The sequence below is a fragment of the Mustela erminea genome, chromosome 12, assembly GCF_009829155.1.
Source record: "Mustela erminea isolate mMusErm1 chromosome 12, mMusErm1.Pri, whole genome shotgun sequence".
NCBI lineage: Eukaryota > Metazoa > Chordata > Mammalia > Carnivora > Mustelidae > Mustela > Mustela erminea.
In genome coordinates this window covers 13,326,753-13,352,053 of record NC_045625.1, presented here as the reverse complement: position 1 = coordinate 13,352,053, position 25,301 = coordinate 13,326,753, and the positions used below count along the sequence as shown (strand labels likewise).

The 25,301-nt window shown below is 36.6% G+C and overlaps 1 protein-coding gene across 8 annotated transcripts in view; it reads left to right on the top strand.

Annotated features, from left to right (window-relative positions):
* The window catches only part of CNTRL (centriolin), an 89,876-nt gene that overhangs the window by 26,497 nt on the left and 38,078 nt on the right, over window positions 1–25,301 (top strand). For 6 of the 8 annotated variants that reach the window (XM_032308546.1, XM_032308545.1, XM_032308550.1 and 3 more), the window contains exons 7-16: window positions 197–390; window positions 5,312–5,368; window positions 7,233–7,352; window positions 7,990–8,218; window positions 9,753–9,862; window positions 11,996–12,190; window positions 16,658–16,811; window positions 18,509–18,729; window positions 21,973–22,149; window positions 24,433–24,567. In XM_032308546.1, the coding sequence (XP_032164437.1) occupies window positions 197–390; window positions 5,312–5,368; window positions 7,233–7,352; window positions 7,990–8,218; window positions 9,753–9,862; window positions 11,996–12,190; window positions 16,658–16,811; window positions 18,509–18,729; window positions 21,973–22,149; window positions 24,433–24,567 (1,592 nt within the window). Of the gene's footprint in view, window positions 1–196; window positions 391–5,311; window positions 5,369–7,232; window positions 7,353–7,989; window positions 8,219–9,752; window positions 9,863–11,995; window positions 12,191–14,667; window positions 14,854–16,657; window positions 16,812–18,508; window positions 18,730–21,972; window positions 22,150–24,432; window positions 24,568–25,301 lie in introns of those variants that run through there. The other 2 variants (XM_032308548.1, XM_032308553.1) reach the window with 2 other exon arrangements.

The window sequence follows — 25,301 nt, the reverse complement described above, 5'->3', positions numbered from 1 at the left end:
ATAATGCCTTCTTACTTTTTGATATAAATCACTTGCTAGGTCAAGATTGTCTTTTTTTTCCCCAAAACCATACCGAATAATTTTCAAAGTAGAATTGTGCTTTTATTATTCTAAGACAATTATTTGAGAAGTATTCTTACCTTTCTTCAAGTAAAAAAATATAACGATTAATAAATTTTTAAATTTGTGTTGGCAGATGAGATAGAAAGACTGGAAAGAGATCTGGAGAAGAAGATAATGGAAATTGAAGAGCTGAGGAGCGAACAGACAAGGTTCCTTGAGGAAATTAAAAGTCAAGATAAATTGAACAAATCACTGAAAGAGGAGGCCAAGCTACAAAAACAGAGCTATGAGGAGATGGAGAGTAACCTAAACACAAAAAATGAATTGGTAAGCCTGTGTTTTACATTGCTTTGACTATATTCTCTTGAAATAGAGAATTCTTTCTTCTTGGGTCTAAAAACAAAACTTCTTGATCATAGAATGGGGAAGATGTGGTTTAACAGAAATTTGTGCAGAAGTTTCTACAAATTGTAGTTTACCGTGCACTGTGTGACATGGGTCCCCAAAGGATGAATACTATCCTGGCCTGCAGTAAATTGTGAAATACGGTATCCAAAATAAAGGAGGACAGTGGAGCCCCCTGACTGAAGAGTTGGTCAGACTGCCCCTAGATGTTTATATTTTATTTTTAACAACATTGTTGGTGAGACTGTACATTGGCAAAAACTTTTAGAAGGCAAATTGGCAAAATTGTCCAAATTTTATTTTATACATTTTATTAAAGGGATATATCCTATGTTCTATATATTAGATATATATATACTTATTTAATATACAATAGTTATATATGATATACATTTCTAATGCATTTTATAGAAATTGTAGCAAGACTGTATATATCTACATATATACACATATAACTGTATATATACACATACATACATGGTCATTCACTACAGTATTTTTTATATTAGTAAAATAATGAAAAATAGCTGAAATGTCCCTCAGTGGATATCCATCTGATAGAATAATTGTGTTGCTATTAAAATGAGATAGAGCTGTATGTCCTAATATGGAAGTATGTCCGCTCCATATTGCTATGTGAGAAAAGCAAGCTGTAGAACCCTGTATCAAGTATGATGCTATAAGGTAGTATATATAATAGTAGTATATATAATATACACACATATATATGTATGTACATGTATATAATATACATATAATACACATACATACATAAGTATATGTACATACATACACATACATATATGTGTACATGTGTACGTATATATATATATATATATATCTCGGCCAGCCCGAGAGACTTCAGAGGCCTTGAGACCATGCCCTGTGAGGAGTGGCTAAAGCAACAGGGGTGCTCAAGCTGGAGAAGAGAGGATCTAGCGAGCTCTGACAGTTATCTTCAGAGAGTCAAAGGTCTGTTTCGTGGAGGAGGGACCAAAGTTCCTGAGATAAAATTAAGAAATGGCAAATAGAATTATAACAAAGCAATTTTTCATTTAGCAATGAGGAATTTCTAGGGACACCTGGGTGGCTGTTAGTTGAGCATCTGACTCTTGATTTTGGCTCAAGTCATGATTTCAAGGTCATGAGATGGAGCTCCAGGCCGAGCATGGGGCCTGCTTAGGATTTTCTCTCTGACCCCTCCTCCCTTAGCAACCCACCTCTCCACAAGCTCGCACACGGGCACTCTCTCTCTCTCTTAAAAAAATAAGAGAGAGAGAGATTTCTAATAACTGTCCTGAGACAAATGTAATAACTCTGGAATGGGATTGCTGTCACTGAAACAGGCATATATGACCAGGGCTTAGAGAAAAGATAAAAGGCATTTGCTAGGCAGATGGATTAAATGAATAAAAGGCCTTTTCAACCCAGAGAATCTGATTTTGTTAAATAATTAGGTTACTTTCCTTGGAGGAAAAAATAGCTGTTGCTACTCTCCTCTTTTTTTTCTTATAATAATTCTTTTTCTGATCTGTGCATAACTTAGAGAATTTGATTTCTCATATGACTAATGAAATCCTAGATAGTGCTCTTTCTTTTTTGCATCCCCCTTTCAAGATGGGCATTCTGGTTTGAATGACTTGCTTTGTTGACAAGAATTCTGCTTAAGCATTTCTGTTTCCTAGCAAGAGAAAAGTGTTTCCTTCTCTTTGTAGAGATGGAAATTGTTACTTGAAATCTGAGTACTTGACTGCCTCTTTCTTGAGCTCTTCTTTGCCTGAGAAAAAAGGTGACTTATATCAGGAGGACATGATGAAAGGGCAGCTTTCGCAGCTCTGTCAGTTAACTGTTCAGAACATTTGTGGCTTTCTTCATATCTCTCTTATTTGAAGGTAGTTTTCAAATATGTCAGTCATATGCTGAAGGCATATTATATATGATATTAATAATCTGATAATTATCAATAGCTTTATATTATACATCTGTTGTTCTCTGTTCCATAATAGAGTGGATTGATGATTACTTAAAATCACTGGAAACTTATGTGACAATCAGTTTTATCTTAGCAGTGAACTCTGGGCCATCACTTAACATTTGTATGTAAAATACAAGTATAGGGGCACCTGGCTGACTCAGTTGGTAGAGTGTACAACTCTTGTTCTTGAGTTCAAGACCTGTGTTGGGTGTGGTGCCTACTTAAAAATAAATCATAAGTAAAACTTTAAAAAAATGAAAGAATAAAATACAAATATAAAAAACATACTTACTATGGTATTACTTGATATTTGTGAACATTTAATAAATTTTCCTGAGTTACTGATCTTTTTTTATAATATAAAATCCATCTTTTATTACTAAGATAAAATAATATTTTTTATGTGCGGACTCCCTGGTATATGTTAGTTAACTCCTTGAAAACCTGAGCAAGGGATGCCTGGGTGGCTCAGTCCATTGAGTGTCTGCCTTCAGCTCAGGTCGTGATCACAGGGTCCTAAGATTGAGCCCTACATGGGGCTCTCTGCTCAGCGGGGAGCCTGCTTCTCCCTCTCCTGCTCCCCCTGCTTGTGCTCTTTCTCTCTCTGTCAAATAAAAAAATCTTAAAAAAAGAAAGAAAAAGAAGAAAAGAAAACCTGGGCAAAATGTCACATCTTTTGACTTTGCACTATCCCCAAATTATAAATTATTATAGCTGCTAATTTTCTTTTTTCTACTTATAATGTTGTTATGTTTTTGTTGTGAATGAATGTTTTATAAGTTGTCAATTGTTTTTGCTGGGTTTATTTTCAGTAACTATTTTTAGTTAGAAGACACTGCTCTTCTTTATGTCGTTGTTTTTATCATTAACCATTTAAAAACATTATTGACATACAAAGTTAATATATATTTATCATAACAAATTTAGACAGCACAAATGTATACAGTAGAAAATAAAGGTTTCACTCTTCCCTTTCCCTCTTCCCTGGATGTTGATATATATCCTTTTTGTTTTCTATGCTTAAATATATGCTTGTAGTTATATAATGTATATGTAATTAAATATATATACCTTTAAATATTTTGTGATGAAAAAGAACCTTACTATATTTTTTAATGCTGCATCTTATTTTTTTTTTTAAAGATTTTATTTATTTATTTGACAGAGAACACAAGTAGGCAGAGAGGCAGGCAGAGAGAGAGAGAGAGAAGCAGGCTCTGCACTGAGCAGAGAGCCCGATGTGGGGCTCAATCCCAGGGTCCTGGGATCATGACCTGGGCCGAAGGCAGAGGCTTTAACCTGCTGAGCCACCCAGGCGCCCCTGCATCTTATTTTTTTACAAAACGGTATATGTACCATACCTCTCCAAGTTAAAAAAACATGCCCACACATGTACACACACACACACACACACACACACACACACACACACACACACACACATCTTTTTTATGTCTTTCAAAGTCTATATTGTGTTCCATTATATGGATATGCAATAATTTATTTAACCCATTCTTATTGATGAATATTTAGGTTGCCTCCACTTTTTTTTATTAGAAGCAATACTACAGAGAAAATCTTTGTAAATAAGTATTTATGCATTCACAACAGTAATTCCCTGGTTTAAATCACTACAATTTGAGGTGCTTCTCTGGCTCAGTCAGTAGAGTATGTGACTCTCAGTCCCAGGTTCATGAGTTCAGGCCCCACGTTGAGGGTAGAGGTTACTAAAAAAAAAATAACAATTTTAAAGAAATCACTACAAGTAGAATTACTGGGTAATTTGCATTTTAAATTTTGGCAAATATTAAAAGTGTTTGCCTGCTTTATACTTCTATAGCAGTGAGTGAAAGAGCCCAATTCCTCACTGAAAATTATTATTTTGAACTTACAAATAGGATAGGAAAAAAGTGGAATCTCATTGCTTTAATTTCACTTTTTTAAAAATTTGCTGGAGAGTTGAATATTCCATATGTATTTACTAGCTATTTGAGTATCGCATATGTGTTTACTAGCTATTTTGTATTTCTTCTTTAAATTTCTTTTTTCTTTTTTTAATCAACAGGCTATTTTTTATTTTAAATACTATTAACATATAGTATAGTATTAGTTTCAGAGGTAGAGTTCAAGGATTCACCAGTCTTATATAACACCCAATGCTCATCCTTAATGTCCATCACCCAGTTACCCCATCACCCCAATCCCCTCCCCTCATTTTAAAAATTCATGTTGTTTTACCTGTTTTTTCAGTATTCCAAAAGACTATTCTTTGTTTCAAAAAGAATTCTGGATCTTATTCTAAGAGTCTGCATTTGAAAAATATTTTCCATTATCTTCTGCAGAATATTTGGTGATATCATCCCCAGTTAGGTAATGCTTTCTGGTTTCATAAAGTAACGCTTCACATCATAGGTCATTTACCTATAAAAGAAATGTAGTAACCTTAAAGTAAAACTTCTGGTGCCATTTAAACTATTATAGTCCCCCTTTCCTGCCCCAACAAATATTAATTAACTTCAATGTTAATATTACTTTGTCCTTTTGCAAATTATTTACCTCCTATTCTTCAGTTTCCTTATTTTTAATAAGAGGATGATTTACCTGTCCTGCCAGCCTCACAGAGTTGTGAGGACTAAATAAGGTAATGAATATGAAAATAATTTGAATTGAATTAAGCAAAGTAATGGAAGGTGGTAAATCTGTAACATAGAATGATGATAAAATGTGTGTCCATATAAAAATGATACAGGTTCTAATAACATTATCTTTCTAAGGTAAGTTGTGAATCAAGAACAGCTTCTATTACTACAGCTTAACTCTCCAAAGTTCTCCAGGTGATGGTCTCTGTTTGCTTTTTTCTCCTTTTAGCTCTTGTCTTGGTTTCTTGCAGAGCATTTTCTGCCGATTCTTTATTCTTCCTTAAAGGTAGTCCCTTCAGGGCTGAATTGCACACTATGTTTTTCATAGTTTGCATGATAACTTGTATTAATATGTTTACATACATCTTAAGTTTGGAAACTGGCTTGCCTTCTCAAAAAATGTGCTTGTGTGTGTATGTGTAATTTTTTTAATGGATGTGTACATAGGACAGTGGATTTGAATGTGAGGGAAAGAATTTGTATCATTTTTCTTATTGGTAAATGTGTTAACTGCAGTCAACTCTTGATCATCCACAGCTAATACTGCAACTAGCCTACTTTCCAGGTCCTTTGACTCCTAATGTGCTCTCATTTATGATTTCTTCAGCAGACATTTATTAAATGCTTACTAAATGCTAAGTCTAGCACTATAAAAGACACAAAGGTAATTTTAAAATGCACAGAGTATATATTATTTGCCCTCAGAGGCCAGTCCATACATCATCCATGGTTCCAGTCACATTTGCCTTTGTTTGGCCCTACTTGGGCCAATGATCTTTGGGAAGAAAAGCCTGAGATGAGTTTATGCTCTTGGTTATGAGTTGCTTTCTTGAGATTCAGGGACTTAAAAGCAGTCAGTAAAAGCATCAAAATGGGTAATGTGCTGGACACCCTGCAGCAAGACATCAAAGGCAGCATCGTATATTAGATGGAGTATTAATTTTGAAATCAGGAGACTTGTAATTGAACTCTGCCTCTTCACTATGAGCTGTGAAATTGGCCAAGTCATTTAACCTCCTGGTGCAGCTCTTATAATTTCATAGGGTAGTTGTAAAGATTCAGTGAGATAAGAGATCAAGACTGCCTGTCATCCAGCTTAGCATTACTTCTACTTGGGTGGATAATCAGGAGATGACTGTAAGCTAAATCGTGCACGACTTTGAGTTCCCGGGCCTTGTAAAATGTTCATGTTTATTTATTTTTTTATTCTCTTCAGCTTGCATTTTCATATTGATGAAATATTTCTGCATGTTTTTTGTCTGGTATCTACTATCTGATGCTGTAGTTTAGAAAAGGCAAAAATCACTTAGTGGACCTTTGAAATGAACTCACAGGATTAGATTAGTAGGAAGGGGGCTGATACTGGTAGTTAATAAAATATTTAGCTTCTGCCACTAGTCTAATATGTAGCTTTTGACAAAACAATTACCAATAGTACTCAGTATCTTTATTTGTAATTCAAATAATTAAATCAGATGATCTATTTTCTTCTAGCTCCAAAAATTTTAAGAATAAATAAAAAGTTGTAATTGTTATAGAATTAATTTATTAAAAATTTAAGGCTATATATTGGGATCTGATTGACCTTATTCACATCCTTTATCCTCTAATACAAAGAATAATGTTCAGAACACTGAGATACTGCAGGAACAACAGTACAATTAAAGCCAATTTCTTTTTTCCACCCTTCTTACTCCTTCTTGTGATTCCTTTGTGATTAATCTCAAATATCATCTCTATCCATAATTTGAAGCTGTCATTAACTTGCAGAGTAAGTTAAATTAGTGTTCAGTATTGAAAAATCATGAAGCAAATACTTAATACAGTACTTAAAAATAATTGGTACAGAATTATTTTCATATTTGGGTAAAGCAAATTTAAATGATTTTTTAAAATATTTATTTATTGTATCCTGAAACAGCATATAAACTTCAAAGGTCTTTTATGTGATCTTTTATGAAGTGATAATTTTATATTGCGTTCTTTACAATACTTTAGAATGAAGATAAAATACTGTAAATGTTCTGCTATTTGCTGTGGGGTTTTAAAACAATCTAATTATTAGTTATGATTAGAACTTGCTATGCCATTGTACCATTATACTAACTTACTGACACTGTATGTTGTTTCATATCAAATTGGGCCTATAGCTAAAACAGAAGACTGTGGAACTAATACGGGCATGTCAGAAACAGTATGAGATGGAACAGGAATTGGCCTTTTATAAAATTGATGCCAAATTTGAACCACTAAATTATTACCCATCAGAGGTAAGTTTAACTTTTATTATTTTATTTACTTAGAGTTTAACGTTTTAGTAATCCAAAGTTAAAGCCAACAGAGAGTAGAGTGGGGGAAGGCAGATGGTGAAAATGTTTGAGACTTTTATCAATAACCACTCCACTTTCTTAAACAAATTTTGGTTGAATCGGTGAATTTTTGGTTCAGTAAGTTAAAGCAGTGTCCAGAAGAGGTAAAAAGCTGCAAGAGAATCTGTGATTCCAACTGATACCATATTATCTCATAAAAAATTCAATTACTAAAATTTATTAGACTGAGATTTTACTTACATATCAGCTAAGAAACCAAAATCAAACACCTAAATTTCTGATTTGAGAGATTAAACAATGCTATTAATCACATAACTATAGGCAGTTCTTTAATCAACCAACCTAAACCCACTTTGGGGGCTAGGAGGAGGAATTCTTAGAGGCCATTTTTTTGTTTCAGTTCTTTTTTGGCATATTAAGAGTGGGATAAATGGTATATATTTTTCAACTTCTAGGCATGTAGGATTAATGTTTAGGCAATTCTGTGATATATTCTTCACTAATAAAATGAATAATGTCACTTGGCTGCTTAGAAATTATTTATTGAACCATAAATATTTACTTATTTTGTTTTTAGTATGTCGAAATTGATAAAACCCCAGATGAAAGCCCTTATATTGGCAAATCCAGATACAAGAGAAATATGTTTGCTACAGAGAGTTATATTATTGCAAATGCCCAGACGGTAAAGATCGAGAAGATGGAGCCAGATGAAGGGGCACAACTCAGAAATGAGCATGTGAACTTAAGAGCCCACACATCACTGGACATACAACTGGAAGACAAAGAAAAAAAAATAAGTGCAGGTTAACAAAAGTTATTTTAAATTCTTTTAAAAATGTAAAAAGATTGAATATATAGGCAAATTTTGTTTTATAATTCTTTTCATTAAACATGCTAAAGGTATTTATTATGTTATTTACATAAAAAGCCTTGAAAAAGTAGTGATTCATTGAGCAAATGATTTTTTTTTTTTAAGATTTTATTTATTTATTTGACAGAGATCATAAGTAGGCGGAGAGGCGGGCGGAGAGGAGGAAGCAGGCTCCCCGCGGAGCAGAGAGCCCGATGTGGGGTTCAGTCCCAGGACTCTGGGATCATGACCCGAACTGAAGGCAGAGGCCTTAACCCACTGAGCCACCCAGACATCCTGAGAAAATGATTTTTTAATGATTTCTGTTATGGTTGAGAATGGGTCTTGACAGTAATTTGGTGGCAGCAGGTGCAGGGGATCCAAGAATGCTTAAATCTTGACCTGCCAGCAAGTCCTACCCACTGTCAGAGCTGCACATTCAAAGATATAATTGGTCATAATTGTAGCAAGTACCACTTTACTGATTACTATGCATGTAGCCAAAACCTAAAACAGCACTTTGGATAAGGGGGATCAGTGCATCCTCCTTAGACTTCGGCCCAAGACCAGCTTCTGACTCTTTCCAGCCTGTCCCAAAACATCTAATTGAAAGAATCTTACCACTTCCTGGCAAGTCATAAAGAAGTCAATCCAAGAGGGCACTTAGGTACCCTGCCAGTGGCATACTCTAAATCCATTTACCCAGTGAGCTGCATGGATATGGAAGGAGAAAGCAGATCTGAGTTTATGTATCCCCCTAGTAATCGTGGCACATTGTGGGGCTCTCACCAATCCAGTGAGGCAGTTCATCTTCCCTTGGTTGGTAGCTAAATGGAAAACATGGAAGGCCAAGAGAGGTTGACTTGGAGAGGGGTTGAGAAAAGAGACTGAGTTGTCCATCTCATACACCCTATACAAAGCTCTGGAAGAGGAAAGCAGAAATAAATCAGATATATGTGTAGACTAGCTCCTAGTTTTATAGGAGGCAGAGAGGGAGGGAAGGAGAGAAATTGGAAATTTGAGATAGAGAGTAATTGATTTGAGATCACCTCCAGCATGAAGACACGTTCAGTGGTGAATTTCTTGATATGAAGCCCCATATAAAGAAATAACCTCTAACCACAGAGTTTTTGTAATAGCTTGAATCTTAACTATAACTTAGTGACATGTAAATGCATATTTATGGATAAATCCTTATTCTCTCAGAAAAGCTCTTTAGTATTTTATGTATCAAGTAAAACCCTTTTTATATTAAGACTTTTACGAATAAAATGATCAGTTATAGTTCTCTAGCATATCATAAAACTATTCTAGAGATTAACTGAGTGGAAAACTATCATAAATTAATTTTTAAAGAATTTCTGTAATCTATAATGACAATTTAATTGGGAGGGAGATGTTATTGTGAAGGAAAAAAGTCTGGTAGAAATTTGAGAATGCCGAATTTTTCTCGTGTGTGTCTGTGTTCATGATTTTTAAATTTGCAGCACAAACTCGACTATCAGAACTACATGATGAAATAGAAAAGGCGGAACAACAAATTTTAAAAGCTACTGAAGAATTTAAACAGCTGGAAGAAGCTATACAACTTAAAAAAGTACGTAAATACCAAGTAGCAATGCAGGAAGAAATGAAAAAAATGGAATATGTTTTCTCCCTTCATAACCATGTTATGCAAATTTTCAATCAGTGCTGCCTAATTAACTACAGAGTAACAATTTTCAGCCTCAGTTATGGTTCTAGTATTTTCCAGTTACATTTTCCTTCCATTCATGATGACATTCTATTTTTTATAAAGCATACAGAAATAAATTACTTTTAACTTATATAAAAAGAGATATTCAGTCTACTCTATTATGAAAGTGTCTATTTTACCCAGGGAGGTTGATGTGTCCTATTATATCTGTTCTAATTTAATTAAGCACTACCCACCATTAAGATCCTGAGACCTAGATTAAGAGTCAGAAGACATCTTTACGATACATGAACATTATCAAACACAAGCAGCAAAAGTATAAGTGATATAAAATATGGTGAACAAAAAGATGGAGATGTTACTCTCAGAAATTACCAAAGTATGGCACGAAGATATTAGCGGCTCAAACCCATGATGTAATTGCACAGGGAGTATTTAAAAAGGAAGTATCTTGACAGTTTTTAAGTGTGTAAAAGGTTTCAGTTATTTGCAACTTTTAAAATCAGTATTTCAAAATTATGTTCATAACTGCATTCACACCATAGTAGGTAAAACAAGAATGTGAAGTCCAAAATGTAGATTTTTTTCAAAAGATACACTATATTGTGATTTTAAAATTATATAGTAACTAGAAATTGATTCAAGTTTATTGGAATTTTACTATATTCTAGTCCCTGACTGGGCTGGGCCCTGAGTGATGAATAAAACAGGTCTATTTCCCTCCCACATGGATAGGAAATAGGCAATGAACAAGTATTTAAAAAAAAAAAAGAAATAGGAAATATAGTTAAACAACATATGTGTTGTAGGAAAAAGAAAGGAGACACAATAAAAGGAATATAATTTAGATTGTGGAGCCACAAAGGCCTCTCTGAGGAGGTGACATTTGGGCTGAAACCCAAAGATGGTGAAGGAGCCAGCGACGCAGCATTAGGGGATCGAGTATTCCAAGCAGAGGTGACAGTGGGTGCAAAGACCTTCACACAAATGATTTCTCTGCTGCGGCGGGGAGAGTGTGTGGAAGATGAGGTCCAAGATTATGCCAGGCTTCATAGGCTGTCCTATGTTAGAGAGTAAGGCATTTGAATTTTAGTCTGAAGGTAATGGGAAGCTTTTGAAGGACATGAGGTAGTAGAATGGCTGATCTTGTTTGTATTGGTATAAGGTCACACTAGCTACTGCCCAAGAGTGAGGTGGGGTGAGGGAGACAGGTGAATCTTCTGTGGGGCTGTTCTTCAGTATAGGCAAGAGATGGTAGTGGCCTAGGCTAGGGGGGCAATGGATGTGGATGGAAATAAACTGTCAGCAAAATTTGGCAGGTGAACTGATCAGACTTACAAATGGATTAAGGGGTGCCTGCCTGGTTCAGTTGGAGGAGCACTGGACTCTTAATCTTGGGGTCATGAGTTCAAGCCCCACATGGGGTATAGAGATTACTTCAGTAAATAAAAGCTTAAAAGAAAACGGATTGAGAGTGGGAGGTGAGGCACAAGGAGCCATCAAGAATGATTTTAATAATTTAAAAAATGTTTTTGTAAATAATGTACATAATTTTTAAATAAATGGATGCTTACAAAATGCGCTTGAAAAATGTTATTTTATAAGACCAGTGCTCTAACCTCTGAGCTAGAGGGCTGAAAAAAGTTATTTTAAATGAGTACATATAAGCCTCAATTTTTCATTACACTATTGATTTGCTTGACATGCTTATAACAAGGGCAAGTGCTATATAAAGTCAACTACCATTAATATTATGGTTACTATTACTATTAATAATTTATAAGTTGCTTATACTAGAATGACAACTTAATTTTTACCTGTTCTTATGAAATACATAAATAAAGATTTTCTGCACGTAATAAGGATAAAAGTATAAGATATGAATGGAATGCCTAGAGGACTTCTACATTTTACTTTTATTAAAAAAACTGGCAGAGCACAGAATACCTTATTAAATTTCAGAAGTTTTCTTTAAGGTTGTTAATCACTGTTGCTATCCTCTGTTAATTGTATGTTGGGGTATCGGGGGATTAGGTTTCAGAATCGGAGAAAGACCTTCTTCTCAAGCAGTTGAGTGGTAGAATACAGCTTCTCAATAAATTACGCCAAGAAGCTGTGGATCTAGAAACGCAGATGGAAAAGCAGAGGCAAGAAATTGCTGAAAAGCAGAATGAGATCAAGGACCTCCAAATAGCTATAGATAGCCTGGATTCCAGAGACCCAAAACATGTAAGTAAATTAAGAGATTTTGGCTTATTCTCTAGGGACTAGAATATCATTCCATCTAGAAATTATGTCTCCTCATTTTTAGCCTCAGAATTCTTTCTGAAAGTCTTTCAGTTTAATGCACAAATTTGAGTGATATGTTTATGTATGCATGTATGTCATATATATCTGTATGTGTTATATATCCATATGTCTATATATACATAATATATGTGCATTTATACTTATATATAGAAGTATATATATATATCTCTGTGTTGAAAACAAAACCTAAGACTTGAAAGAGATAGCTTTCAGTAGAATGGTAGATGCATGGTACACTTATATTTTAAATGGCTGAATATTATTATATTTCAAAGCAAGAGAAGCCTGCTCCATGGTGCTGTCCAAACCTCTTACCCTTTCTCTTTTATTGCTTTGTTTTCTTAAGAGCAAGGTGGTGATATGGGAGAGCTGAAAGGGATTTAGACTCCTTTCTCTCCTCTTTTTTAATCCTTTATGCAAATATTACATTAAACCTATTTGTTGTTTCATATTGTTTTGTTTTGTCCTTAATAAGGAAACACTTCTCTAGAGTGTGTCTTCCTAATATGTGGGCAGAGGTGGTCCAGTGCCTGCCTGATGGAGTAGGTTCTTGTCTCTGTCTCTAAGAAGTCTTACTAATGGCTTACATTTTACCTAGTATTTGTAAAAATATTAGTAAAAATACTTCCTGCATATTTCACTGCTATACTTTGAATAATAAGGTTATTTTACAAAGAACTTTAAAATCTCTGATTTAAGAGAATTTAATGTGGTAAGGACAATGCACTATCATTACTTTAAATAGTTGTCAAGTTATTTGATTATCCCTTTAAATATTTCAATAAAATATCATAGGTAAATTTTTTTTTGCAGGTTAGCTAATTTTGACAAAAGGTAACCTTATCATTCACAGAAATACATTCTTTTCTAACAAAAGCTTAAGACTAAGTATTAAAATTGAAACTAAAAGAGGACTTGATCATTTTAAAGAATTTTGTTATATGAAAAATTAGATTTTAAGTAATGTCTAATATGGTCAGTAATATCTTGCTTTCTTGCATTAATTTGTTTGGAAGTCTGCCACACTATTTAAGGCTCCTAAGGACAGGAACTATATCCTACTATTTATCTGAATTCCCAGAGGCCAGCCCTGTGTTTAGTGAGTGTTTGCATCTGGGAAGGTAGGAAGGAACCCACCCTGTAGGCACTACCTGAAGCTCCTTTGCTGCCTCCTCCAGTTCTGTGATCTATGAGTCTACTTAGAACCTAGATTGTATGTTTGCTTTTAAAAAGTGACTTTGACATTCTTGGCAGAAAGGGCATCTAATCATCCTGGATATCTATAAAGAATTACATTCAGAAAGGAGTTAAATGAGAAACAGGAATGACATCCACATTTTGAATGTAGTCAGTCTCTGTTGGTGGGGATGAAACATACAAACCTGATTTGAGGTTGCTTTTTGGTATTGTTAAAATGACTGACGGTTTGTTTTTAAGGTTACAGCTTTAGTCAAAGCACCAGAGGGTGTCTCTTTAATTTGTTCACCCAGAGGGAGCATCTTTTTCTAGGTTGCACAAAGTCCCCTTCTTGGCTGGTGTTAGGCTCCTTGTTAGGCATCCCATTCGATAGAATGTGAACATTTTATTTTAGCAAAAGGGAAAATCAAGTGTGGGGTCCCTTCATATTTTTCTATGGATGGAGAGACTTTTATTCAGTTAACTTTTATTATCTAATCAGATAAAGTGCCTCTCTGAATAGCAAATAGAATTTAAAAGTAAAGGCTTGAGAGATGAGAAAACATTATGTGACTCTGAGATAGGATAGAGAACAAACACATTAGGTGCCAATAAAGTGTTCCATGATGTTGGGGGTTTTGCATACACTGGTGAGGAACTTCATCACAGCATATGCAGGATTGGTGACTTTTGTTGTTGTTGTTGTTGTTTTTTAATTTGCAGAAGGTGAAAATGTGATTTTAAAAGATTAAGTGATTTCCTAAATTCATCTTTTAGGAAAAGGCTGAGCCCATGCTAGGATACTGCAGCGACCCTTTCCCCACAAGGGAATTACAGGACTCCAGAGATTAATTATTTTTAAAATTAGCTCAGAGACAAACCGGTCAAGTTTTCAACAAACAGAAGCATCTAACTAGGTTTCAAAAGGAAAAAGTACTATTTAAAAATCAAATCCCATTTTAGCTATAAAAAATGTACATAGCTAGAGGCACAAACACGACAGCAGCAAACAATAAAGGAAGATTTGTGTTGTTCTTCCCTACCTGGCAATGCCCTGTGGAAGCGAAAGGTAGCTAACTGTTCTCTGTGTGCAATCAGCCTGTAGTAATCTGTTGCAAAGGTTGTGTGTGATTGGCCCTTGGGAGCTTCCTGTGTTGTGATTTAAAGCGTGGGGGGTGGGGCCTGCCTGCAGAGGCTGCTCGTGATTGGACGGGCTGGGCTGCCGCTCACTCTCCGCCAGGAATGTGGTTTGAAGCTCTGGGAAGTGAGGCTCGAAGGCGCTTACAAAAATGTGGCTGTCAGAGAGGGAAGTGCACGTGATTTTGAAAACAGCTTTAGAAAGCTCTCCGCCCACAGTTTCCCTGTTCTCAACGGCTCAGTTTTAACAGGACAAATTTTAAGTTAAGGTATGACGATTTTCTCTCTCTTTGTGCAAAAGACTTGAAACGAGGAGGAGTCAGAGATGTAAGTTCCTGTTTCTATAACTCGTTTGTGAACTCCATGGTCATGAAAAATCGCAGAATGTACTTTTGATCCCATGTGCTTAATGCAGATCATTGGCATATTGAGCCTTTTTTGGGTCCTGCGTGTAAAGAGATTTCAGTGGAATTTTTAATGGTGAATTTTAAAGATTTAATGATGGAGATATGAAGGCAGTGTTGTTTTTTGTTTTTTTAAAATTCTTTCGTGAGCCATTAAAACCCTAAATTTACTTAGAATTTGAGGAGGTATCTGCAGTTACCTTCTCAGAAAGATTTCAGATGGGTATTCTGGGAAGGCAGGCAAAGAAGAGTTTTGAAAATCCCATCAAGTTTTACAATAGTGTAACAGAAACGTTCTGAGCAGCCTGCCATTCATTGTTCCTTGCAAATGAAGGGACTTTTCTTTCTTGTCTTTGGAGGCAGCAGAACATCTAAAAAATTCTTTTATAATCAAATGAGTACTAGACTTGAGAGCTTGGAGTTGGTTCTGACTGTGATGGAGTTGTTTCTCCTGATAACTTTCTCTTGTTCTATTGTTCTGTTCCTCTGATCCTGTAGGGGCAAACCTGAGGCATGAGGGTGTGAGTGTGAGGGAACTGTTTTGTCTCCACAGGAACAGTTGCCTCAGAGCAGACCTGGGCAGGTCACTGGTAGATCTGAGAATCAGTTTTTTCACATGTAAAAGGAAGGGTTAAACTAGACCGGTTGGTTCTCAGGTTTTTTCCCCTGAGCACACCTGGAAATATAATCTAGTCTTTTCAGTTTACTCTAGCTTCTGAATGCATGACTGTCACGGTGCCAATAGTTGTGTGAGTACAGGAAAGCTCTGTTTCCTACCGGGGGTATATGTTGAAATAGAGGAGTGTGCCTCTGGAGGCCCTTCATCTTGAGACTCTCTGGGCTGAATGGTCTTGGAGGTTTCTCTCAGCCCCTTGTGTATCAAACTGAAAAATAAAGCATTTCTTTGTATAAGGAATTGAGAATAAACCTCAATCCCAAGTAAGTATTTCTTCCATGTCTCTATTTTTCCTTAAGAAACCATTTTTTAAAGTACGTTTAATGTGCTTTTTTGATTAAAAAGATATGACTATTATAAAATTTTTAAAATATTAAACATACTCCTAAAAAAGAAAAAAAAACTCCTGTTATTCCTCCCCCTAGATATCATTCTTTTTAAAAAAATGTTTTTAAAGATTTTATTTATTTATTTGACAGAGGAAGCGTAAGTGGGGAAGCATCAGGCAAGGAGAGAGGGAGAAGTGGGCTCCAGCCCAGGACCCTGGGATCATGACCTGAGCTAAAGGCAGACGCTTAACTGACTGAGCCACCCAAGCATTCCCCATATATATTCTTGTTAACATTTTGGAATATAGTAATTTTCTATGGATATATGTATATATATAATTAACTTTTTTGAAACCGCATTAAAAGATGCGTGCAGTTCCAGGAATATTGAACTTGGCTACAATTACCTAGTAGGTATGCCCTTGGAAAACTCGTTTAAATTTAACCTCCTTGATTTTCAGTTGTCATATCTGTGTAATGGAGATGATTTCCAGATCAAGTTATCCTGAGGTTTAAATGAAAACTGTGTGAAGACAACAGAGGGCCTGGCACAGACTCAAATTGTTACATTTTATTTTCCATTCTTCCTTTAGAAATGTTAAGCATTATTATTTTTAAAAGAATTTAAGGGACTCAGGATTTTGCTGATTTCTTTTCAATTCAGTGCCATATGAAGGCTCAGAAAAGAGGTAAAGAACAACAACTTGACATTATGAGTAAGCAGTACAAACAACTTGAAAGCCGTTTGGATGAGATACTTTCCAGAATTGCCAAAGAAACTGAAGAGATTAAGGACCTTGAACAACAGCTTACTGAAGGTGAGAATTGAAGTATAATTTATAGTAAGTCAGTATTTAATTTAAAACTTTAAGATGCTTCAGTATTAACAAAAGACAGATGACACTGTGGCAGGCGTTAATCCAGATGTGAGCTGAATATGCTTCAGCTGTTCATACCAGTGTTTGATAGGGAAATATTTGCAGAGTACCCAAAAATGTTTACTGTAAGTAAAACATCTTTTTGGTTTCAGTTCTGTTGCATCTATTTCCTAGTGAGTCAGATCATTGCATTCAGTAGGCAAGAAGTCAGTACATGATCACGATAAGCTCTGGCATGTCATTGTCTTTGTCCAAAGCCTGTAATCCTTTCAGGAACAAAGAGCCTGTTGACACCAGGGCATTCAGTGCCTAGTTCTAAGGAGAGTGTGGAAGGAATTTTAGGATCTACATTTGCAATGCAGATTTAGATTGTGACATTGCCATATCCATGGAGGAGGAAGATAATACAGGTTGTAGTAGTGAGGGCCCAGGATGGGGTAAAAAGAGCCCAGTTCTCATTTTGCCATTATCAGCCGTGGGACCTGGGACAAGTTATTTCTGTCTTGATCACTGTTGGGAAGATTAAATGAGGTCGTGTTCATAAAGTGCCTGGCACACAGTAGGTTCCCAATACATGGTTCCCAATATGTGGTTTGTGGTTTTTTGTAAGTCTCCAAGTTACATGTTTATGCTGCCCATCTTGGATTAGTCTTGTATGTTGAGTGGTTTTGTTTTGTGTATCTAGCAGCAAGCACTCACAGTTTTGTTGAACATTTTTCATTGTTTACTTGGGAAATTTTATTTAATATTTTTAACTTTTTTGACCAAGAGAGACAGGGAGAGAGGGAACACAAGCAGAAGGAGTGGCAGAGGGAGAAGCAGACTCCCCGCTGAGCAGGGAACCTGATGCAGGGCTTGATCAGGACCCTGGGATCATGATCTGAGCTGAAGGCAGACGCTTAATGACAGAACCATCAGGCGCCCCAGGAAAAGTTTATTTTCGTTCTTTTTCTTTTTTTTTTTAATTGAATTATTGGGAACCTTTTTTGTTTTTTGTTTTAAGACTTTATTTATTTATTTAACAGAGAGCGAGCGAGCAAGAGAGAGAGAGAGAGAGATCACAAGTAGGCAGAGAGGTAGACAGAGAGAGGGGGGAAGCAGGCTCCCCACTGAGCAGAGAGCCTGATGTGGGGCTTGATTCCAGGACCCTGAGATCATGACATGAGCCAAAGGCAGAGGCTTAACCCACTGAGCCAGCAAGGCACCCCTTCATTGTTTTATTTTAAACTTCTTACAGCCTGAATTGAGCATTTTGTAAGCAATGCCCATTGACTATATTGCTTTTATTCTATAACTAGTTAATACTCCTGCACTTTGGATAATAGAGGGAAAATGATCATTTTATCTTGAAAAAGAAAAACAAGTGGGGTGCCTGGGTGGCTCAGTGGGTTAAAGCCTCTGCCTTCGGCCCAGGTCATGATCTCAGGGTCCTGGGATCGAGCCCCGCATCGGGCTCAATCTTTAAAAAAAAAAAGAAAGAAAGAAAGAAAAAGAAAAACAAGATGGTGCAAAATCATTGAAAGCTTAGAATTTCTTTCTTAGCCAGTAACAACTAAGGAGACGAAGTGCAGTAATTCTGTATCTTGAAAGGATTTTCTTATGTACATTATCACCTTGCTTTTTTCCATTTTGTGTAGGACAAATAGCAGCAAACGAAGCCCTGAAGAAGGATTTAGAAAGTGTCATCAGTGGGTTGCAAGAATACCTAGAGACTGTCAAAGGCCAGGCCGCTCAGGCCCAGAACGAGTGCAGAAAGCTACAGGATGAGAAGGAGACATTGCTGCAGAGACTGAGTGAGGTCGAGCAGGAGAGGGACCAACTGGAAATAGTGGCCATAGATGCAGAAAATATGAGGAAGGTATGATTTGTTTCTTCTTGCCTGTTTCCTCAGCCTTAGAAGTAGGTGATTGGAAGTTAGCAACCGTGTAATTTGAAGTGACAAAAAGTATTAATGACTATTTAATGGAGTTTATCCCTTTAGTGACACACTTGGAATCATTATTTTCCTTTACTAAGAAAGGGAAGATTATTCCAGCTGAGTCGCTCCCCCTGAAACGTGTTGTTATCAAAGAACTATAACAAATAGGAAATTATAGCTATTACAGTTGCTATATTAAATGTTCATATTAAGCACAACATAATTTTCTGATTCTTATTGTTATTCATAATTTTAACTTTATTTTACAAAACAAGACACAGTGTTCTAAACCCTATCCTTCCGTACCTGGTTTACTGCCACTCATTTAGAGATCTCACATGATCTGTTTCAGTTGTGTAACACACTGTTATCATGCATGAGAACCCAGATTCCCAGATTTCATCCCTAGTAGGACTTGCTCTGGAAGTTTGAATTCATATATTTAATACTACAAAAATTCTCAGGCAGATAAAAGTGTCAAAAATTATATTTAACACCATGTACTCTAAACTCAGCTTAAGAAATAAAACATTGCAGATATGAAACCTTCTGCATACCTCCATACAGAGGTAACAAAATCTTGAATATACTTATTTCCCTGCATCTCTTTTATTATATATGTAGCCATCCATAAGCAATATGTGGCATTGTTTTGCATAATTTTAAGATTTATATAAAAGATATTCTTTATATATATATATATTATATATATTTATATGATATTCTTTGGCTACTTTTTTCCTTCCTTCCTGTTTATGTTTTGGGGAATTATACACATTGATGCATGTAGCTCTAGTTTGTGTATTTTTATTTGTGTATATAGCATTCCATTATAGGTACTACCACAAATTTATTGCTTATTCATTCTCCTCTTGGAGAATATTTAGGTGGTTTCTGGTCTTTGCTATTATAATGTTGAATGTAACATCCTTGCACACATCTTGAGCGTAGGGGACTATGTTCAAGATTGGAGCATAAGTCAGAGGGTATGTGCCCTCCTCAATTTCACTAGACGTTGTCAAATAATCCATTCATAGGGATTCAGTCAGTTTCTACTCCAGCAATGGCAGCGCTACCACTATATCACATCCTTGCCAACGCCTTAGTGTTATCTGACTTTTATTTGTTAAGCTTTTATTTTGAAATAATTTTAAATTTTAGAATTAGAAGAATAAGACAGATAACACTGTACCATGCATTCAGAGTCATCAATTAATATTTTTGCTACACTCGTTTTCTCTTTCATATATAATTTTTACATGTTTTTATATACAAATTTTTCTCACCATTTGAGAATTAGTTGTGGACATCACCCTTCTTAGCTTCAAAATATTTCATCATGTGTTTCCTAGGAACAGGGACATTTTCTAACATAGAGTATCTAACACAGAATAATTATCACATTCAGGAAATTTAACTTTTTGTCAGTCTTAGTGTTTGCTAGTCTGCTGAGTTTGAAATGGTATCTTTTTGATGAAAATTTTACATTTATAAGAATTTTTAAGGAATTTAAAAGAATTTATAAGAATTTAAATTTATAAGAATTTAAAAGAATAGTTCATTGAATATCTGTGTGTTCTTCTAGATTCAAAAAATATTTTGCTGGTTTTTTTTTTTTTTTTTTGCCCTTGAGTTATTTGAAAATTGCAAATATCAAGACATCATCTCTCAAGTACACATCTCTTAAAAATTAGGACATTTTCCTACGTCACTAAAGTGCCATTTTTATACATAGAAAAAATAATAATTCCCTAATGTCATCTAATATCCGAACTGTATTCAAGTTTTCCCAGTTGTGCCAAGAATGTCTTTGGTAGCTGTGCAGGCAGATGTGTGTGTAGAAGCCAGGCTAGTGGTCCTGTAGAGTGTCCCACATGCTAAATTGGTCTGTTGTTTTCTATGGTTTAACTTGTTCCTCTGTGCTCCATGTAAACTCATATCTTGTTATAACTGGATTTTCCTTTGATTTCTGAAAGATTGGGCACCTTCCCTTTGTTTATTTGCTATTCAGACTTCCTCTTCAGTGAATTCCCTTTCATACTTTGTGCCCATTTTTCTATTGGATTGTCTTTTTCTTAATGACTTGCAGGAATTCTTTATATACTCTGGACTTTTGTTGGTTATAAGTAGAATTTGCATTTTGTACAAGCAACCCAAATAATTGAGAAGCCAAATGGTTTTTGGACCACCCCTGAGAAATCCTATAGAAGTTCCCATCACAAGATCCTCCTCTTTAAGTTAGGATAGTTTGATATAGTTCTTCAAGATCCCAAATAAATAGGGGCGCCTGGGTGGCTCAGTGGGTTAAGCCACTGCCTTCGGCTCAGGTCATGATCTCAGGGTCCTGGGATCGAGTCCCGCATCGGGCTCTCTGCTGAGTGGAGAGCCTGCTTTCCTCTCTCTCTCTCTCTCTGCCTGTCTCTCTGTCTACTTGTGCTCTCTCTCTGTCAAATAAATAAATAAAATCTTTAAAAAAAAAAAAAGAGATCCCAAATAAATAGATAAAAGCTGAGATAATTTAAAAAAAAACAGATAGACTAAAATGAATTAGAACTACAGTACACTAATCAATATGTACTTATATTCTTGTCAGCACTCATTCAAGTTACTCTATCATCCTTAATTAGATTAGAGAGTGCTAATCCCATTTTGTTCTTCTAATAAATGAACATGCTGTGGTTTAATTGAAAGGGTGTGGTTTTTGCAGTCAGACATCTGGGTTCATAGCCTATCTTTTCTTAGCTACACTGCCCTGTGCAATTTACTTAGATATTCATTCTCTAGTTCCTCTTCTGTAAAATGGAGATATGACTGTGCCTTACACAGTTGCTGTGAAGATACAATGAAAGAGTAAATGTGAAAACTTTTGTTCCAGGGTCTGATGGAAAATAGGCCTTACATTTTATCCCAATGTATTCAGTCACATTGAAAGTGTCACACAGCTGATTACTTTGGAAAACATGTTGGTGGCCTACTGATTTTTCTGATTACATTTAGTCAGGATTTTGTTTTCCAACCTGGATATGCACAGCCTGCAGTTTCATTGTATTGCTAATGAAAACTATGTGGGCCAGGCCAGCATTGGCTGGCCAATTTGTTTCACGGTGTTCCAGTTACTTATAATGACTTGCAGGTGCTTATGCAGCACAGGGAGGGTTCCATAAATGTACTGAATCCTTACAGGAGCTCGCAGAACTAGAAAGTGCCCTCCAGGAGCAGCATGAGGTGAATGTGACCCTGCAGCAGACCCAGGGAGATCTCAGTGCCTATGAGGCTGAGCTAGAGGCTCAGCTGAAAATACGGGATGCTGAAGCCAGCCGGCTCAAGGAGGAGTTGGAAGAACTTAAAAGGTTCAGCCAGGTAAGTAGGGGCATAAAGCCATCTAGAATGCAGTTAACGTATCAGCCTTTCTTTAATGTAAGAGGAAACATTTTTTAACATAATGTGTGCGGAATGATGGGAAGAGTACATTTTTGGAGTCAGATGTTCTGAGTTCAGACAGTACCCCTGTGTGCCCCTGTGTGCCCCTGCGTGAGCATGCAAATCCCTTCCCAGCTCTTGAGCCTCTGAAAAATGCCTCCTTGTCTATAAAATGGATCCTTGTGAGGATAAGGGAAATATTGGGCTCGAAAGCACCTCTAGCAATTGGTATTCAATAAATTCTAGGGAGACCTCTTAAAAGAGAGACCTCTTTTAAAAGAGAGATCTCTTAAAAGAGAGACCTCTTTTAAGTTAGTGTTATATTTCATTTTGCTACTTTCTGTTTCGGTTGGATGAAGTATCCACTTGTTTAAATTGTACCGGCAAATCAGGAATAATTATTCATTCAGTGACCACTTACTGACTGGCCAGTGACGGCAGGTCCTGTGGATGCTGCAGTGAACAGCACAGATGTGGTCACTGTCCTTGGGGAGCTGACAGTCCAGTAGTGAAACAGCTGTGGGAGAAAGAATGGGATCGCATTCTGTCGCAGGGGAGGGGTGGTTAGGGAAGACTGCCGTAGCGGAAGGTCTCACAGCCAGACTCAAAGGATGAGTTGGACTTCGCTGCGCAGAGGGAGGGGGCGTGAAAAGGGTAGGGGTAAGGAATGAGTGTTCTAGGCTGACGCAAGAAGGGGCATAGCGCATCTGAAGTGTGGAAAGTGTGCCTCTTGGATGCCAGGAGCAAGAAGGGTAGGGAAGAGGGAGAGAGAGAGAGAGAGAGGCAGATGGAAGCCAGTTATGGCATATTCTTTATCAAATTAATAATGTTAATTTTGTTCAGCTCTTGTTCACACAGGCTGCATCTTTCTCCAGGAAGCCCACTGTGACCCACCTCTAGTGCCTGCTGGAAATCTGGGTTCAGGATCCTACTTTAGTATTCTTGTAGCCTGTGCTCAAAGCATTTTAGATTTTTAAATCTAAAAATTTTAGATAAGCTTAGATTGCCCGTCTCTCCCACTAGGCTCAGGGCACAGTGACTACCCAGACTGTGTATGCCTGTTTCTGTTCTCTCAGGGCCTGGCACAAAAAGGGGTCAACGTGCACTTATTGGATGAAAGTGAAATAAAATAAGATAGTTTGAATCCCAGGAATGTATGTAAAATAGCATTCATGTGATTAGAAAGGAAATAAAAATAGGTCATGCTTATTATAGTAATTATGTTAATTTGTATCCCTTATGAGATATCAAATGACCATCTGACAATTGTCAGGATTATATTTCTCAAGAGTATCAAGTTTTACAAAACTAGAGTTGACAAGATCAGAGTACCAAAAAAAAAAATAAAATGGGAAGTTGGGGGGAAACGAAGTAACAGGAAATACAAATTTCTAAATAATAATAAATTTTCTAGATGGCATCTCATGTCAAATAAATTCTTTTCTTTTTTTTTTAAATTCTCTTAAGTTTTCAAGCCAGACTTTATTAGCTTGACTTCTGTTGTCCTTTGTATTTCCATCGTCCTTTTTTTTCTCATAAGTCATGACAAAAATATTATAATAGCCTAGGCTTTTTACAGATTTACTTGGTATTAAGAGGGATATTCCCCTTCTTGGTAGGAACACTACCAGACCTGGTCTTCAAGCCATATATTGAGAGTTACGGAGCATGACAGATATCTCTCTGATCTGCAGATCTCTAATTGGTTTACTTTAGCTGTATGAAATCACTTGGGAAACTTACTATTGTTTTTTGGAGGGGGAAGCTTATTAAATGCAGATCCCTGCTCCCTCCCCCCAAGCTTCTGGTCCATTGAGACTGAGATGTCATCTGGGCATCTGCATGACTAACAAGCACACCAGGTGATTTTGATACAGGTATGTGAGGACCACAGTTTGAGAAATAATGTTCTAAGGGAAGGAAGAGCAGTAACTATTGAATCACTCACAGAACTTCTAAATACAGTAGGTACTTGGGCCCACCCCTGAGATGCTATTTGGTATATCTGAGCTGAGCCAATTCTGATGTCTACTCTTTCTTATTAATGGCTGAGGAAGGCATGGGCTTTGAAATTTGAACATATAAACATAAAACCGCATTATTATAAAACCATAGCTATCAAGGGATTGTGTGTGTATATAAATATATTTATGCCTTTATAGATTAAAATGTTATGTTTTGTGTTTATGTTTGTTTTCATATTGTTGCTTCCCATGGTGATAGTTAGAACAATCGGCCCTTCAAGAGGAACTTGAGAAGGAAAAGCAAGCCCTCAAGAATGCAGTCAGAAAAGCCCAGCTCTCAGAAGGAAAGGACCAAGAAAATAGCGAGCTCCGCACACAGCTCAAACAGCTGCAGGTAGAGACATGTCTGTTCAGGATATATTCTTACGTAGGACACCCTCAGACACTTAACCTGCTCCAACCTGTAGTGAGCAACTTGAATTATTAGAAAAGAAAGATTCTGGGTAGGACGGTACTGTGCCCCTTGTGAGCCCATCGCTGTAAGATTATTGACACACATGTCCTTCGGCTTGTTTTGGGGGTGTGAAGAGATGGAGCCAGTCGGGTGTACACAGTGAGGACTGTGCAAACTCACAGGAGAAAGCATTACCTGACATTTCTCTGAGAAGCAGATTTGTCACCAGGCTGAGCTCAAAGGATCAGATTGATGCATTCTTCTTCTGCTGAAATAGCTTTGTAATTATCCAGGAATTTAACTAAAGTGGGTTGCAGAACTTCTTAACTGTAAACAGTTTTCATAATCCTCTCCTCAGAAAGGATGCTATTAAAAAGGCAGTCATGGGACGCCTGAGGGGCTTAGTTGGTTGAGCGTCCAGCTCTTGGTTTCGGCTCAGGTCATGATCCCAGGGTCATGGGATTGAGCCCTGGGGGTATGGGATCAAGCCCTGGGTCCTGTCAGGCTCCCCGCTTAGTGGGAAGTCTGCTTCCCCCTCCCCTGCTTGTGTGTGCCCAGGCACGTGCATGCTGTGTCTTTCTCTTTCTCTTTCTCTTTCTCTTTCTCTCTAAAATGAAATGAGTCTTTCTAAAATAAAATGCAGTCACTTTACATCTATGGGAGTTTGCTTTGGC